The 16,561-nt window shown below is 40.4% G+C and overlaps 1 protein-coding gene across 1 annotated transcript in view; it reads right to left on the bottom strand.

Annotated features, from left to right (window-relative positions):
- Positions 1-16,561, bottom strand: part of LARP4B (La ribonucleoprotein 4B) — an 87,958-nt gene that overhangs the window by 23,283 nt on the left and 48,114 nt on the right. Inside the window, exons 4-6 of the mRNA XM_060293700.2 lie at positions 12,763-12,901; positions 12,375-12,515; positions 107-185 (exon numbers count right to left, since the gene is read on the bottom strand). Coding sequence (XP_060149683.1) covers positions 107-185; positions 12,375-12,515; positions 12,763-12,901 — 359 coding nt within the window. The remainder of the gene's footprint in view (positions 1-106; positions 186-12,374; positions 12,516-12,762; positions 12,902-16,561) is intronic.

Here is a 16,561-nt window from a genome sequence, read left to right as displayed (position 1 = left end):
ACAGATGTTAACAGATACTCCTTCTGCGTAAAGCATGACATCTGTACATAGTAGCAGTGCACAACACCTTAGATATCAGATACTAGAAAAACACTACCATCCTCACCTAGACAAGCAGAATTCCAATGTTTTTTTAAGTACTTCCCGGGGGTCTTCCTGGCTTTCTGGTTGAGATTCATTTCCTCCTACAGAGAAGCAATGGAAAAACGGCTTAAATTTACCAAGCACATGATTCAGTATAGCAATTCTAATGTTTTCAATATACATAGTAATTTATCTACATAATGTATAGAGAATATAAGAAAAATGATATTTTACAAGGCAATCAGAGGCAAAAAAACAAAACAAAAAAAAACACTCTCCCCCAAACAAAAACACAGTTTCAAAAAATAACCTGAGGGCTTCCCTGGTGGTGCAGTGGTTAGGAATCCACCTGCCAATGCAGGGGACATGGGTTCGATCCCTGGTCCGGGAAGATCCCACATGCCGCGGAGCAACTAAGCCCATGCACCACAACTCTAGAGCCCGTGAGCCACAACTACTGAGCCTGCGAGCCACAACTACTGAAGTCCAAGCACCTAGGGCCCGTGCTCCACAACAAGAGAAGCCACCACGATGAGAAGCCTGTGCACTGCAAGGAAGAGTAGCCCCCATGCGCCGCAACCAGAGAAAGCTCGCATGCAACAGCGAAGACCCAATGCAAAAAAACCCTGAGGAGTAAGATTTATTAGCAAAGTTTAGCAGGTGCTTTTTATTACAAAATAAGTATAAGCTTATTTAATGCTTTGTCTCAATTCAAAAAGGATTTTCAAGTAACCTAGAAGCACACGAGATACTAAACATATAATAAAATATACAGGAAATAATCAAAATAACTAAAAGTTTTTTTGCACACTACTATATAGATTTGCATGGCATAATAATACATGAAGAACTTTCTAACAAGAGACACTTGTATTTTAAAAGTCAAAGTTAAAGACCATCAAAAAAGCAAAGACAAAGTGGGAACACTGATGACAAATAAGGACAGAGAGCTTGTGTGTGTTTTATGTAAAGAGCTTTAACAAAATCCATCCCCCACCAGCAAAAAACAAAACAAAACAAAACAAACAAAACCAATGGAGCAAATGAGACAAAATCAGAAACGGCCGTTGAAACCACAATCTCATTTCATTCCTTCATCCAGAAAGGCCTCTCCTGAGCACCATTTAAATTCACATTGAACAGATATGTCCTGTCTCTCCTTTAGCTATCTCCTGCATGCCGGGCACTGCTGTGGAACTGCTTACTCAGCCTCAATGAGGCAGTCTCTGCTCTTATTGGGAGGCAATCAATAGTCAAACAAGTCAACAGTAAACAGGTAGAATGTGACACAATGGAGAAAACCACAGGGCGCGGGCAGGCCTAATTGTGCAGAAGGAAGAATCAGCAAGCTCGAAGACAGGTCACGTGAAATTAGCCAGTTACAGGAACAAAGAGAAAAAAGGATGCAGGACAAGGAAGAAAGCCTACATGACTTGTGACATACCACCAACTGTACTTGTATACACTAACAACAAACTACCCGAAAAAGAAATTAAGAAAACAATCCCATTCACCATTGAATCCAAAAGAATTAAATACCTAGGAATAAATCCAACCAAGGAGGAGAAAGATCTGTAAGCTGAAAACTTTAAGATATTGATGAAAGAAATTAAAGACAAATGAAAAGCTACCCCATGTTCCTGGATTGGAATAATTAATACTGTGAAAATCTCCATGTAAAAATTTCCAAAGCAATCTACAGATTCAATGCAATCAATTCCTATCAAAATTCCAATGGCATTTTTCACATAAATACATCAAACAATCCTAAAATTTGTATGGAAACACAAAGACACTGAATAGCAAAAGCAATCTTGAGAACGAAGAACAAAGGTGGAAGCATCATACTTCCTGATTTCAAACTACTTTAAAAAAAGCTATAGTAATCAAAAAAGTATGGTACTGGCATAAAAACAGACATATAGACCAATGGAACAGAATTGAGAGCCCAGAAATAAACCCATATATTTATGATCAACTGATTTTCAACAATGCTGCCAAGGATACTGAAGGGGGAAAAGGACAGTCTCTTTAATAAAAAGTGTGGGGAAAGCTGATGGCCACATGCAAAAGAATTAAATGGAACCCTTATCTTACATCATATACAAAAACCAACTCAAAATGAATTAAAGACTTAAATGTAAGACCTGAAACCGTAAAACCACCGAAAAACATGTAGGAAAAAATGTCCTAAACATCGGTCTTGGCAACAATTTTTTTGGATATGACACTAAAAGCACAGGCAAGAAAATCAAAAATAAACAAGTGGGACACTACATTCTATTTAAAAGCTTTTGCACAGCCAAGGAAAGCATCAACAAAATGAAAAAGCAACCTACTGAACAGGAGAAAATATTTACAAATCATGTACCCGATAAAGGGTTAATATCCAAAACATAAGGAACTCACATAACTCAGTAGCAAAAAAAACTCTGATTAAAAAATGGGTAAAAGACCTAAATAGACATTTTTCCAAAGAAGACATACAGATGGCCAAGTGGCACGTGAGAAGATGTTCAATATCTCTCATCACTAGGGATGTGCAAGTCAAAAACCACAATGAGGATCACCTCACACCTGTTAGAATTGTTATTATCAAAAACAGGTAACTAATAACAAGTGTTGGCAAGGATGTGAAGAAAAGGGACCCCCTTTGTATTATTGGTAGGAATGTAAATTGGTGCAGCCAATGGAACACTATGGAAAAGTGTGGAGGTTCCTCATAAAATTAAAAATAGCACCCACTACCACATGATCCAGCAATCCCACTACTGGGCATATATACAAAGGAAAGGAAGTCAGGATCTCAAAGATATGTCTGCACCTCCATGTTCACTCGATTATTATTTACAATAGCCAAGACGTGGAAATAACCTACGTGTCTACTGATGAATGGGTAAAAAAAATGTGGTATACACACACATACATACACACACACACACACACAAATGGAATATTATTCCACAAGAAAGAAGGAAATCCTGCCATTTGCAACAACATGAATGAATCTGGAGAATATTATGCTAAGTGAAATAAGTCAGACAGAACCCAAAAAAACTACACAATGTCACTTATATGTGGAATCTAAAAAAACTGAACACATGGAACCAGAGGGTAGAACCATGGCTGCCAGGGGCTGGAGGTGGGAAAATGGAAAGATGTTGATCCAAGGATACAAACTTTCAGTTATAAGATGAATAAGTTCTGGGGACCTAATGTACACCGTGGTGATTATAATTAATAATACTGTATTGTATACTTGAAATATGCTAAGAGAGTAGATCTTGTGTTCTCAGCATACCAAAAAAAAAAAAAAAAAGGTAAGTATGTGAAGTGGTGGATATCAAACCATCATGTTGCTGTATACCTTAAGTATAATTAATTTTTACGTGTCAATTACACCTAAATAAAGCTAGAAAAAACTGTAACCTACCCTACCATGCTTTGTCTTTTCCACTGTGTTTTATCACCCTTACATTATATAACATGAACTTATTTATTATGTGTATTATGAATAGTCTGTCTCTGCCCGATAAGATGTAAGCACAGTAGGGCAAAGGCTTTCATTGATCATATTCACTGATGTGTCCTAAGTAAATCTGGCATGTGGTGGGTTTTGAATGAGTTTTTTTTTTTTTTGCAGTACGCGGGCCTCTCACCGCCACAGGCTCCAGACGCGCAGGCCCAGCGGCCATGGCCCACGGGCCCAGCCGCTCCGCGGCACATGGGATCCTCCCAGACCGGGGCACAAACCCGCATCCCCTGCATCGGCAGGCAGACTCCCAACCACTGCGCCACCAGGGAAGCCCGAATGAGTATTTTTTTTATTTAAAAAAACAAAACAAAACAATAAGTGAAGCAAGTTTTCCAGATGTAGAGCATCGGCTCCTGAGCGATAAAGACACACAACGGTCGTGGGCCTGGGCTCAGGAAGCGGGAAGCAGATGGAAGCCAGCAGGCTCAATGAGTTCAGGGCGTGGGACAGAGTGCACTGGGAGGGCGCCCAGAGGCGCGGGGAACCCCCGGAGGCAGATGCGTGTTCTATGCACATCACAGGTATGATGGACTCCCTGAGGCCAGGAAAGAACCACTTGAAAGGAAGAAGGGAGCTCACATATCCTGCTGCACAGTGCCTGCTCCACTAGCTGGCCTGGAAGACCTCACGCTCACAGAGCCCCAAACACACTGGCAAGAGGAGAGAAGGGTCTGGCCTCAGAAGTGGGAAATAATGAGCCCCAGACTGAGCACTGCTCCACTCATGCCTAACAAATCATAGAACAAGATATGAAAGGATCCATTTGTTTCCAAGTAACTTTGTGGCATCCTGGAACAAGAACCAAAATATCTATAGAAATATAAAAATATTAAGTACCTAACAAAGTCAAATCCAGTCCAACAAAAAATTACAGTGAGTGTAAAGAAACCTATCCCACACAGATGTTAACATTAACTGACAAAGACATTGTAATGGTTATCCTACCTGTACCCCACATGCTCCAAAGGTTAGGTAGAAACATGAAAAATATAAAAAAAGACCCAAATAGAATTTGTACAGATGAAAACTACAATGTCTGATATCAAAAATATAGTTTGTGAAATTAACAACTGATCAGATAGTATAGAAGACTAGTGAACTTGAAGATATGAGAAACTTTCCAAAATGAAACAGAGAAATAAGATTTTTTTTAAAAAGGACAGAGGATAACTTCGAGGGACTTAATATAGGTATAACTAGAGATCATGTAGGAGAAGAAATGGCAAGGTGGGGGAGGAGCATTTGAAGATATTACAGCCAAGATATTCCAAGTTTGATGAAAACATTTATAAATCACAGATCAAGAAGCTCAACAAAGCCCAACCACAAGAAACAAGATTACCTTTAAGACTAAGATACATCATAATCAAAATACTCAAAACTACTATAATGAGAAAAATCTTAAAAGCAGCAAGAATTTTTTTTTTTCCAGTACGCGGGCCTCTCACTGTTGTGGCCTCTCCCGTTGCGGAGCACAGGCTCCAGACGCGCCGGCTCAGCGACCATGGCTCACGGGCCCAGCCGCTCCGCGGCATGTGGGATCTTCCTGGACCGGGGCACAAACCTGTGTCCCCTGCATTGGCAGGCGGACTCTCAACCACTGCACCACCAGGGAAGCCCTAAAAGCAGCAAGCTTTTAAACAGTGGAACAAAGTTAAGGATGATACAGTTATCAGAAATAATGCAGGTAAAAAGAGAGCACCACAGTATCTTTAAGGCCAAGAGAGGGAGATCAGGATTTACACGTAGGAATAAAGAATACCAGAAATGCTAACTGCATGGCTAAGTATGGAAGCTTGCTTTCTTATAAAATACCATTTTCCAGTACAAGGAACCAAGGTTCCTTGGAGAAATGGCTGATTCTAGGACCAGAGCAGCCAGAATGAGAACAAAACAACAAACCCTTCACTGATGGGATAGGTCAGATGGAGGAGCCAACTAGAAGAGCTTCCAATGGCCAAAGGTAGAGCATCGGAGCAATCAAATAAAGAAGTGATGATTTTTACACATGGATACAATAACACCCATGAGTCCACACTGATATAAGTCAATGGCTGAACAAATAATTAATGAGAGGGAAGAGACAAATCCCTATGCATAAGAGTTCCAAGTTATTTATGGAGATTCTCTGCCCTCATGAAGGGGACATTCCTTAAGTGTAGGTTGGGTACAGTCAGTGACTTCCTTCCAAAGAGCACCACATGGAAAGAGGTAGGAAAAAGAGAGTAACTTCACAGTTGAGAAAGCTAATAACAAACCTACTTCAGCCAACTGGTCAAGGTCAACATCAACCGTAATAAATCATGCTGATAGTATGTACCCTTAAAATGATGGGATGAAAACTGCTCTTGACCTCTGTGGTATTCCTTCCCTCAAATCCATCATGATGAGAAAAACATCAAATGAATTCCAGTACCATACAAAATAAATGACCAGTACTGCTCAAAACTATCAAGGTTATCAAAAACAAGTAAAATCTGAGAAACTGTTACAGCCAAGAGGAGCCTTAAGAACACATATCAACTAAATGTAACATGGTGTCCTGGGACAGAAAAAGGACATTAGGTAAAATGTACCAACATTGGTTCAGTAACTGTGGCAAATATATCATACGAATGTAAAATGTTAACAGGAGAAAATGAATGCTGCGTCTATGGGAACTCTCTGTACTCAATCTTCTCAATTTTTCTGTAAGTCTAAAGCTATTCTAAAACAAATAGCAAGGTGAGAGACTCAAACCTAAACATATCAATTACCACAGTAAACATTTATGTTCTAAACATTTAAATTAAAGGTAGAGACCATAGGATCTTACTTATGATCCAAATACTGGTTCTCTGATATGAATATAATCGACAAACCTCTACCCAGATTGACTAGGGGGAGGAGGGGAGAAAAGACATAAATTACCAATAACAGGAATGAGTGATGTGACATGACTACAGATTCTACAGATATTAGAAGTATAAACAGAGTATTATGAGCAATTCTATGCAATAACTGAAAATTTAGATGAAATGGACAAAGTACATAAGTAACCAAAGCTTTCTCAAGAAGAAATAAACCTGAGTAGCCCTATATAAAAAAACAAACTGTAGCTGACAACTTTCCCACAATCAATACTCTAGGCTCAGATGGCTTCATTCTTCATTTAAGGAAGAAATAAACTCTTCCCAAAAATTTAATAGGAGGGAAAACATCAAAAATACAGCTACAGAGCAATATTCCTCATGAACACAAGTGTACAAATTCTAAGCAAAATTATGGCCAGTCTAATCCAAATATATATCAGAAGTGTATTACATCCTGACCCAGTGAGGCTTACCCCAGGAATTTAAGGTTGGTTAAACATTAAAAAAAAAAAAAAAAAAATCAATGTAATTCATCTTAACACACTAAAAAAGAAAAAAAATATTTGGTCATTGCCATAGATGAAGAAAAAAGTATCACAAACTCCTCTTCAAACATTTCTCTTTAAAACTCTCAGCAAATCCTAACAGAAGGGTACCTGTCAACCGATAAAGGTCATATACGCAGAACTACAACTAACATTATACATAATGGTGAAAGACAATGTTTTCCCCCCTAAGATCAGTCAGATATTTGCTCTCACCACATCTGTTCACCTTTGTAAGGAAGGATCTAATCAGCGCAACCAGGCAAGATAAAGGAATAAAAGGCACCAAATTGGATAGGAAATAAAACTGAATTTATTCATAGATAACACGATAGCCTATATAGAACATGCAACAGAATCTACAAAATAGTTTCTAAATACTATCTAATAGTTTCTAAAACTATTTTCATTTAATAAGTGAGCTTAACAAGTTTTCAGGGTATGATATCAATTTATAAAAATTAATTATATTTCTATCTACTAGTAACAAACAGTTGCAGATTGAATTTTTAAAAATGACTTACAATAGCACCAAAAAATATGAGATACTTAAGGATAAATTGGACAAAAGATGTGAAAAGCCAGTAGGCTGAAAACTGAAAAATACAGTCAAGAGAGATTAAAGAAGATCTGAACAAGTGGAGACATACACCATGTCACAAACATCTAGCCAAGATGTCAATCTTCTCCAGCTGATCTACAGAGTCAATGAAATCCCAATAAAAATCTCAGCATTCTACAGAAATTGACTGGCTCATTCTAATTTGCATGGAAATGAAAAGGACCTAGAATAGCCAAAATAACTCTGAAAAAGAAAAAATCTGGAAGACTAATACTACCTGTTTTTAAGAATTATTTACAGTAAGCAAAACAGCGTGGTTTTGTTGTCCCAAGAGATGGATGGAGAAGAGACAGTCCAGAGACAAACCGACATACTCAGGGACAAATGATTCTGACAGAGGCACAAAGGCAGTGCAGTGGGGAAAGGAGAGTCTTTCTGACGAATGGTACTGGAACAGTGGCATATCTACATGTGAGAAAAAAACAAAAAAGAACTTTGCTTCACACCTCAGACCACATACAAAAATTAACTTAAAATGGGCCACAGACCTAAAAAATGTAAAATTTAAAACCATACAACTTATAGTAGAAAAGCTTTGCAACCTTGGATTAAATAAGGATTTCGCAGGAAAAACACCAAAAGCAAGATCCATAATTGGACGATATAAAAGATTTTAAACTTTTGCTTTTCAAAAGATATTGTTAGGAGAACAAAAAGACAAGCCACAGACTGGAAGGATGTATTTGCAAGTTATATATCTGGTAAAGACTTGTGTCCAAAGAACTCTCAACTCAATAATAAATCAACCCAGTAAAAACATGGGCAAAAGACTTGGACAGACCCTTCACCAAAGAAAACATACACAGATGAAAAGATGTTTTGCACCGTTAGTCATTAGGAAAATACAAAGTAAAACCACAATAAGATTCCACTGCCTACCTTTTAGAATGGCTAACATTAAAAGATTGACCGTATCAAGTGCCGGTGAGGACGTGGAGCTGCTGGAGCTCTGATCCACTGCAGGTGGGAGTGCAAAGGGTGAAGATAAACCTATGCCTAATAGATGATGCATCTACTCCATTCCTATGTATTTACCCAAGAGAAATGAAAACATATGTACATACAAACCCTTGTTTATAAATGTCCATAGCAGCCTTATTTGTAAGAGCCTCAAACTGGAAACAATCCAAATATTCATCAGCAGGTGAACAGAAAAACAAACAGTGGTATATGATGAACTGGAATACTATTTGGCAATAAAAAGGAAAGGCCCATAAATGTTATTACATGAATGAATCTCAAAATTAGTAAGTAAAAAAAGCCTAAGAAAAAGCACATACTACAAAACTCCGTTTACATAAAATTCTAGAAAACCCCAAACTAATCTACAGTGACAGGAAGCAGATGAGCAGTTGGCAGGGACAGGGAGCGGGCAGGAGGAAGGGCACAGGTAGCTTCGTTATCTTGACTGGGTCACGGTTTTTCATGTGTACACACACCTCATCAAATTCAGTAGAGAAATCAGTGAGGAAGGGAAGAGTCAGCAAGTCAATTCTAGAATGCACTGAATACTGTGCTTTAAACTACGGAAAATAAAACTTATAGAAAGGTTAGGGTATTCCAAACATGTGATGTTTATGGTACATCAATTATGCTTCATTAATGCTCTATACCCCAAGGTTGGTAGATGTGAAATAGCCATCCAGAAGCTGGGCTGCACGGGGCCACGCAGCCCCTCTAGTCCGAGACCGTGAATGGAAAATGAGACCATTCCACACTGCTATAATCCTTTTCTTCACCCACATCTGTCTATCTGCTCAGGAACAGACACAGAGTAGGTAGAGAATTATATTTAAACAAGATGGAGGCATTTGCTAAGCAACTGTGAAGAAGTTAGATGCAAGGAAGTAACTGAAATGATGGTCTGTGTAATCCAGGCAGAGTGAGGAGGGAAGCGAGGGTCCAGGCAGGCATGTGACCACAAAGGTCAGTCAGTGCCAACCGAAGCAGAAACCGTGTGGATGAGGTCTTCGTGGGGCCCCTTCAAGGGGAAAATAAACAAATATTTAATGCCAAACACTTACACGGTGCTTATTACATACCTCTCGTACATAACATCACAGCTGGTGGTGAGAAAGGGAGGACAGGCTTTCTCAGTCATGTAACCTTCTCTAACCCAAGCATGTCTCTAGACAGTCACACAGGGTCCTGAACATGCTCCACAGGCAGTTGCTCTGCTCAACTGCTGGCAGCCAGTTTCAGGGAGTTATTTCTTTCCACTCAAGCTTTCCCATCCAACTGGCAATAATGAGAGTGTAGTCTACCCCTAAGGTCTGTTGGGGTTTTAAAAACTGTTTGGTTCTTTTAGATCAAGGCAGAAACAAAATCGGAGGTGAGCAATTGGTGTCCCATTACCTACAGCCATTTCTATGCTGGTCCACACCCTGGACCCCAAAAGAGAACTGCTCTCTTCCTCTTTTCCTTCTTCTGAAAAGCTTTAAATATCCCTTTTATAGAAAGCCAACTCCTTTTGGGTTTGACTCTCAATTTCAACATTAACGTTCCCTCTCTGTACTTTTATCGACGTTTTGCCCTACAGTCAGTTTTCCGCTTCTCCTATTTAAATCTGATTTGCCGTTCAGGAACTATTCAGGTCTTACATTCCCTGTGAGGCCTCTGGACCAGAACCTCTCACCTCTGCATCAACAGAAGAGTCAGTTTAAAGGAGAAGCAAAGGAAGCAGTGAAAGGCACATTGTTTAGGGAAAGATTTAACAAGCTGAATTTTTAAAAGCACACAAACCTCTGAACAGGGCAAGGGTGGCCATTGTCGGTACATGTGTGCACAGAGATATTGGACTAGAAATGGCCTGGGGCTCTGACGGCGTGTTGGGACCACCTAGTGTGCACCCCAGCTCACTCCAGCCCCTCTGGCTCTGGCCCGCTCTCCACTAGGGTGGAGGAACCACTGCGGGGTCGGGGGGTCTGCACACATTTAGAGGGAATGGAACCAGCTCAAACCCAACCCTCAAGGCTTCTGTTCCAGCACCATGGGCCCCCCAACCCCCCCCAGCCATGATAGTTACCTGTTTTATCTAATTTCATAGAGACAGAGAAAGTTAAACAAAATGAGAAGACAGAGGAATATGTTTCAAATGAAAGAAAAGGAAAAAACCCTGTAAAAATCCCTAATGAAACAGATAAATAACTTATCAGATAAAAAATTCAAAGCATTAGTAATAAGAATGCTAACTGAACTAGGGAAAGGAACAGATGAACACAGTGAGAATTTTAACGAGAAACTAGGAAATATAAAAAAGAACCAGTCGGAACTGAAGAATACAATACCTGAAATGAGAAAGACAGTACAGGGAATGAAAGCAGACTAGGCGACACAGAAGAACACATAAGTGATCTAGAAGATAGAATAATGGAAATCACCCAATAAGAACAGCAAAGAGAAAAATTTTTTAAAATGAGGATAGTTTGGGACTTCCTTGGTGGCACAGTGGTTAAGAATCCACCTGCCAATGCTGGGGACACGGGTTCGAGCCCTGGTCCAGGAAGATCCCACATGCTGTGGAGCAACTAAGCCTGTGCACCACAACTACTGAAGCCCGCGTGCCTAGAGCTTGTGCTCTGCAACAAGAGAAGCCACCACAATGAGAAGCCCGAGCACCACAACAACGAGTAGCCCCCGCTCGCCGCAGCTAGAGAAAGCCCACGTGCACCAACAAAGACCCAACACAGCCAAAAAAATAAATAAGTAAAATGAAATGAGGATAGTTTAAGGGACCTCTGGGACAACATCAAGCATACTAACAATCACATTATAGGGGTTCCAGAAGGAGGAGAGAGAGAGAAGGGGGTAGAAAATGTATCTGATGAAATTATGGCTGGAAACTTCCCAAAGCTGAAGAAGTAAACAGATATCCAGGTACAGGAAGCACAGAGGGTCCCAAACAAGATGAATCCAGGGACCCACACCACAACATATTATAATTAAAATGGTAAAGGTTACAGAGAGAATTCTAAAGACAACAAGAGAAAAACAAAGAGTCACATACAAGAGAACCCCCATAAGGCTATCAGCTGATTTTCCTGCTTAAACTCTGCAGGCCAGAAGGGAGTGACATGATATACTTAAAGTGCTGAAAGGGAAAAACCTGCAACCTAGGATACTCTATATAGCAAGATTATCCTCCTTCGGAATTGAAGAAGAGATTAAAGAACGTCTCAGACAAGCAAAAAACTAAAATAATTCAATACTTAAACCTACACTAAAAGAAATGTTGAAGGGTCTTCTCGAAGTGGAAAAGAACTAAGAATCTATTGGAAAGGGAAAATTCCACTAGGAAAGGCAGACATATAGCAAGGAATGAAGATTACTTAAGTAAGTCAGTATGTAGATAAGGATACAAACTGTAAAAGCAACTATAACTACAATACACAGTTAAGGGAGAAACAAGAATATACAAAATGACATCAAAAACAAAATGTGGGGGAGGGGAGTAAAAAAAGAAGGATCTTTTAGAATGTGTTTGAACTTAAATGACTATCAGTCTAAAACAAGTAGATATAGTTATAGGTTAACATCTACAAGGAACCCCATGGTAACCCCAAATCAAAAACCTACAATAGATACACAAAAGCTACAGAGAAAAGAACACAAGCATGACACTAAAGAAATCATCAAACCACAAGGGAAGAAACAAAAAAGAAATGAACAAAGAATTAAAAATGTCACATAAAGAAGCCCATACTCTATATGAAAATGAATTCATAAAACAGCTTTACCCGTCTCGCTATTTTCAGGCGGTGATTCATACTCTGAGTGGTCCAGACCCAAAGTGCTCATGGCTGTCTGGTCTGACTCCTGTAAATCTGACAGTGCAGCATTCTCATGACTTTTGTCACCATCACCATTGGTGTCCAATCCTGTAATTAAGAATTTCACCCCAAAAGGCAGGGTTAGAAGAACAGCCTTCTCTTAAAACAAAACAAAACAAAAGACTTATACCTGCAGTTACCTGACCTTTTTAACTTGACTGTGAGAAACCTCATTGCTCTTAAATACTGTCACTAACCATGACACAGATCTTAACAAACACTTTCCCAAAGATGAACTACAAGGAAACAAAGCCAAAGCCAAGAGGAAAGATGCCCCTCGCCCCCACCCACTCACCCTCCTGGCCGCGGCCGGGCGTCGCCTCCCAGGCTGCGCTCACACTGCCATCCGCTGCACTACTTGCTTCCAAGTGTAACACAGGAGTCCCCCATACTTTTGCATTAGGGTTTAGCTCTGAAACCTTGGCCGTTGGTACCTAAGAAAAAATGTGATATATTCATTTGTATCCAAATTTCAATCAAATGCAATTTTACTTACTAATTCAGAGTTAAAACACATCCATCTTAGAGAATTTATGGGAAAAAGGCTGAACCTATTTACACGTACGTTTAGGATGAAATCAAGTGAAAAAGTAATAAAAGTTGATGCACTCAGAACTCAACTCACCAGTACATTTTAAGTTCTTACTAAGTAGAAGGCTCTCTAGAAACAGGAATGAAAGAGTCCCTGCCTTCATGGAGATATGTGATCAACTGTGTAACTGATAAATAACTGGTGATCCAATTATCATTTCTGTTCCAGATTCCCAACACAATTCACAGATTTAGAAATCTGAATATCAATGGATAAAATGTTAAAATAAAGCTCGAACACTCACAGAAGTAAAGGCTGCAGAAAATGAAAGTCTGTCGGAGAGGTGCCTGATGCGGCCACTCTTTGTGCTCATTTCCAGTTACTCGGCCTCCTCGCTGTTCTGGACACACCGGGCCCTTCTGCTTGCCCGGCTCCATTTGACCAGAACACTCCCAGACGTCCGCACGGCTGGCTCACGCCTTCACACCCCTTGGGGATTGCTGAGGTCTTCCCTGGCACACCCTACTAAACCCACAACCACCCCTGGATTTTTCCTCTCCTGCTTACAAACCTTGAGTGGCTCCCAAAATCTAAAAGAAAGTTGATGTCCCGGGGACAGCTGCCCCCCAAACTAACTCCAGTTCTACTGCCATGCTTCCTGAGCAAAACCTAGCCAAACGATCTGCCTTTTCCCAGACACCATAAGCCTTAACACCTCTGTGCAGGGGCCAGAGCTTCCAAAGGGAGGGAGACAAGGTTCCAGGTCCCAGAAGCCCCCAGGTAGTGCCAGACAGGAGCTCCAAACTGGGAGCAGCCTCACTGCATGACCCCAGAGATGCCGTCTCCAAGGTCAGGGGCACCATGATGAGCCAAGAAGGAAAGAACATGTGGGTTAACAATCCTAAAAAATAAATTCACCCTAGCTGGGGCGATTAAAGTTTGTAGTGAAAGTTTTTCTGAAATTGAGCATAGAGACTGATGTGGATTAAAACTACAGAATATATTCTGTTCATACCTAGGAGGCATGGGCAATAAACTTCATGCCCACAAAACCAGGGACCTAAGTGAGGGCCTATCTGGAGTCCTTTTAAGTAAAGTACTGGATAGGGCAAAGAATAGGGTCCCCCTTCTCCTTCAAGAATATCATTCTCAAGAAGCACTTACTCTTCAAGCTCCCTTCTTAAATGACATCTAAACTTCCAGCTCATTTCTGGTCTCTGCTTCTGCACATCCATTCATCTCTCCAACAAATTCTGAAATTCTCACTAAGTGCCCGGTACAGCACGAGGCGATCAGAGTATCATGGGGAACAGGCAGAAACAACTGCTGCCTTGAGCACAGCAACGCAGAAGATGCTCCGCACCTCACAGACACCACTGCCCTTCTCAGCAGTTACACTTTTTCAATCTGTTCTCTCTTTTTTTTAACTCAAATCTTTATTTTCTTTCCTATTCTAATACTAGCGTAAATCACCTTTTCTGGTTAGACCCAGTCTCGTTCTACCACACAACACACATCAAGTTTCCCACCCACGGAACATACTCCCCTGACCTCATGGACATGCTATACATTCTCTAAATTCCCAACACCAACCCACACTGGTCTTTTCCATTTTTAGCACCATCTTCAGTTGGCTACACTGCATCACCGACACACATTTTTTAGCTCACTAACACACACACACACACACACACACACACACACACACACACACGGTCCTAGGAGCACCCTGCCTGCAAGCAGCATCCCAGGGCCGCGTGCTCCTCCCCCTCTGCTCGCACCGCAAGGACATGTCCTGTCCTCTCTGCGGCCCGAGGGTTCCCGGACGTCCACCCTGGGCACACTTCACGGCTGACACCTGGCAGTCCTGAGCTCAGCATGGAGCTGCCTGAGAAACATGCAGAAGGAATGAATGTTTAATAACGTAATAACAGAAAATTCTACTTTCCACTATTTGACAACTTGTGCAGGTTTTATGCCACAGCTGAATGGAACCATATCTGTACACAATTTACTACTTCTAAAGCAGTAAATCAAGTATTAGGGATTTACCAGTTTTGAGCAGTTAACAAGTATTCAAGAGGTACTCTGAGGTGTGACATGGGATGCAAGAACAGAGACATGATTAAGGGGGAACAACATGACAGCTAGCACGAGGGCCTGCTGGGTGACAGGCGCACACCACGCACATACCTGCGTTTAATCCTAACACCCTAGGAGGCAGTGGTCATCACACCCCATTCCACAAGGAAGAAAACCAAGGCAGAGAAAGGTTAAGTAACTTGCCAACAAAAATTATGGTAATTAGAAAACTGTATTCTAATATCAGGAAAAACAAAACATTTATCAAGAGTTCATTAACTTCATGTAACTCACATGAGAAACAACTTGTACTAAAAATATTTCTTTAAAAATGTAGCTACTCTCTTGCAGTCACAGGGACCTCCAACTGATTATCAACAACTCAAGTTTCATCTGCACAGCTTCCTAAGTCTTATTTTTCCACTGAAAAATCATGGCTAAGCAATGGTTATTAGAACCAGCGGTGAGCTGACCTTAAAGGCTACATGCTGAAGCCATCCTATACAAATGACCAATGTTACTCTTTGAAGAGTACAGTATCCCCAAATTCTTGACACTCCAAAGAAACTTTCTAAGCCTCTAAATGCTACGCTCCATTAACAAAAATAAATAACCTACCAACTCAGAAACTTACATTTTCTGGCCAGGAAACAGAATGGTCCCACTGACAAGTAACTGAGTAGGAACTAGAGTAACTAACACCAGAGGAAGGGAAAGGCACATGGAGAACATAAAATAGGTGAGATAATGGAGGAAAAGAAGCACTCGTTTTCTATTTTAAGTTAGCATGGACTACTCCTGGATTTGCCACTAAGCTTAGTAAGGTTTTACAGTCATGACATCTGTAACTCTGGCTTTTTATTTGTAAAATGGAATAACAGTGGCTACTTAAGACTAGTTTAAAAAGATGTCTGTACAAGCACTTTGAGAACTGGAGTTCTGAACAAAGAGCACTCTCATTAAATGTAGTCTGTCAAATTAGAATACTGTTGGGCACATCTCACAATTGAAAAGCTAATTCAGAACAGTGCACACGTACCTCACCCACGTGTGTAAGAGCAAGACCCATGGGCACTCTACTTGAGGTACAGGCACGGACTCTCGCAGCCAGGTGTCAACCACATCCACTGATGGAAATGATTAGGTAGCGTTTTGCCTCCATAACTACTTAAGGAACAAAACTGATTAACTTGAATGGAACTGTTTCTGGTAAAAATCCCAAATGTGGGCATGGAAAGGAAAGAAAGGAGGTTAATGGATAAATTATAGGATTTAATTTCTACTTGTTTATTTCCATATAATAGGCATAACACTGGAGCCACATCTATCTCCTTACTATTACCATTTTTCTTGCCTAATGCAAAAATCACTAAAAATAAACTACTGACTGAATGAGATTTTGCTATTACAAGTATGCAGGTCCAAAGGACAGCTTTAAGAGCAAGACTAACTTCCTGTTTGTTGAATGTTTCACTTATTA

Source organism: Globicephala melas, chromosome 2, assembly GCF_963455315.2.
Source record: "Globicephala melas chromosome 2, mGloMel1.2, whole genome shotgun sequence".
In the NCBI taxonomy this organism is placed as follows: Eukaryota; Metazoa; Chordata; class Mammalia; order Artiodactyla; family Delphinidae; genus Globicephala; species Globicephala melas.
This window is presented reverse-complemented; position numbering and strand designations above follow the sequence as displayed.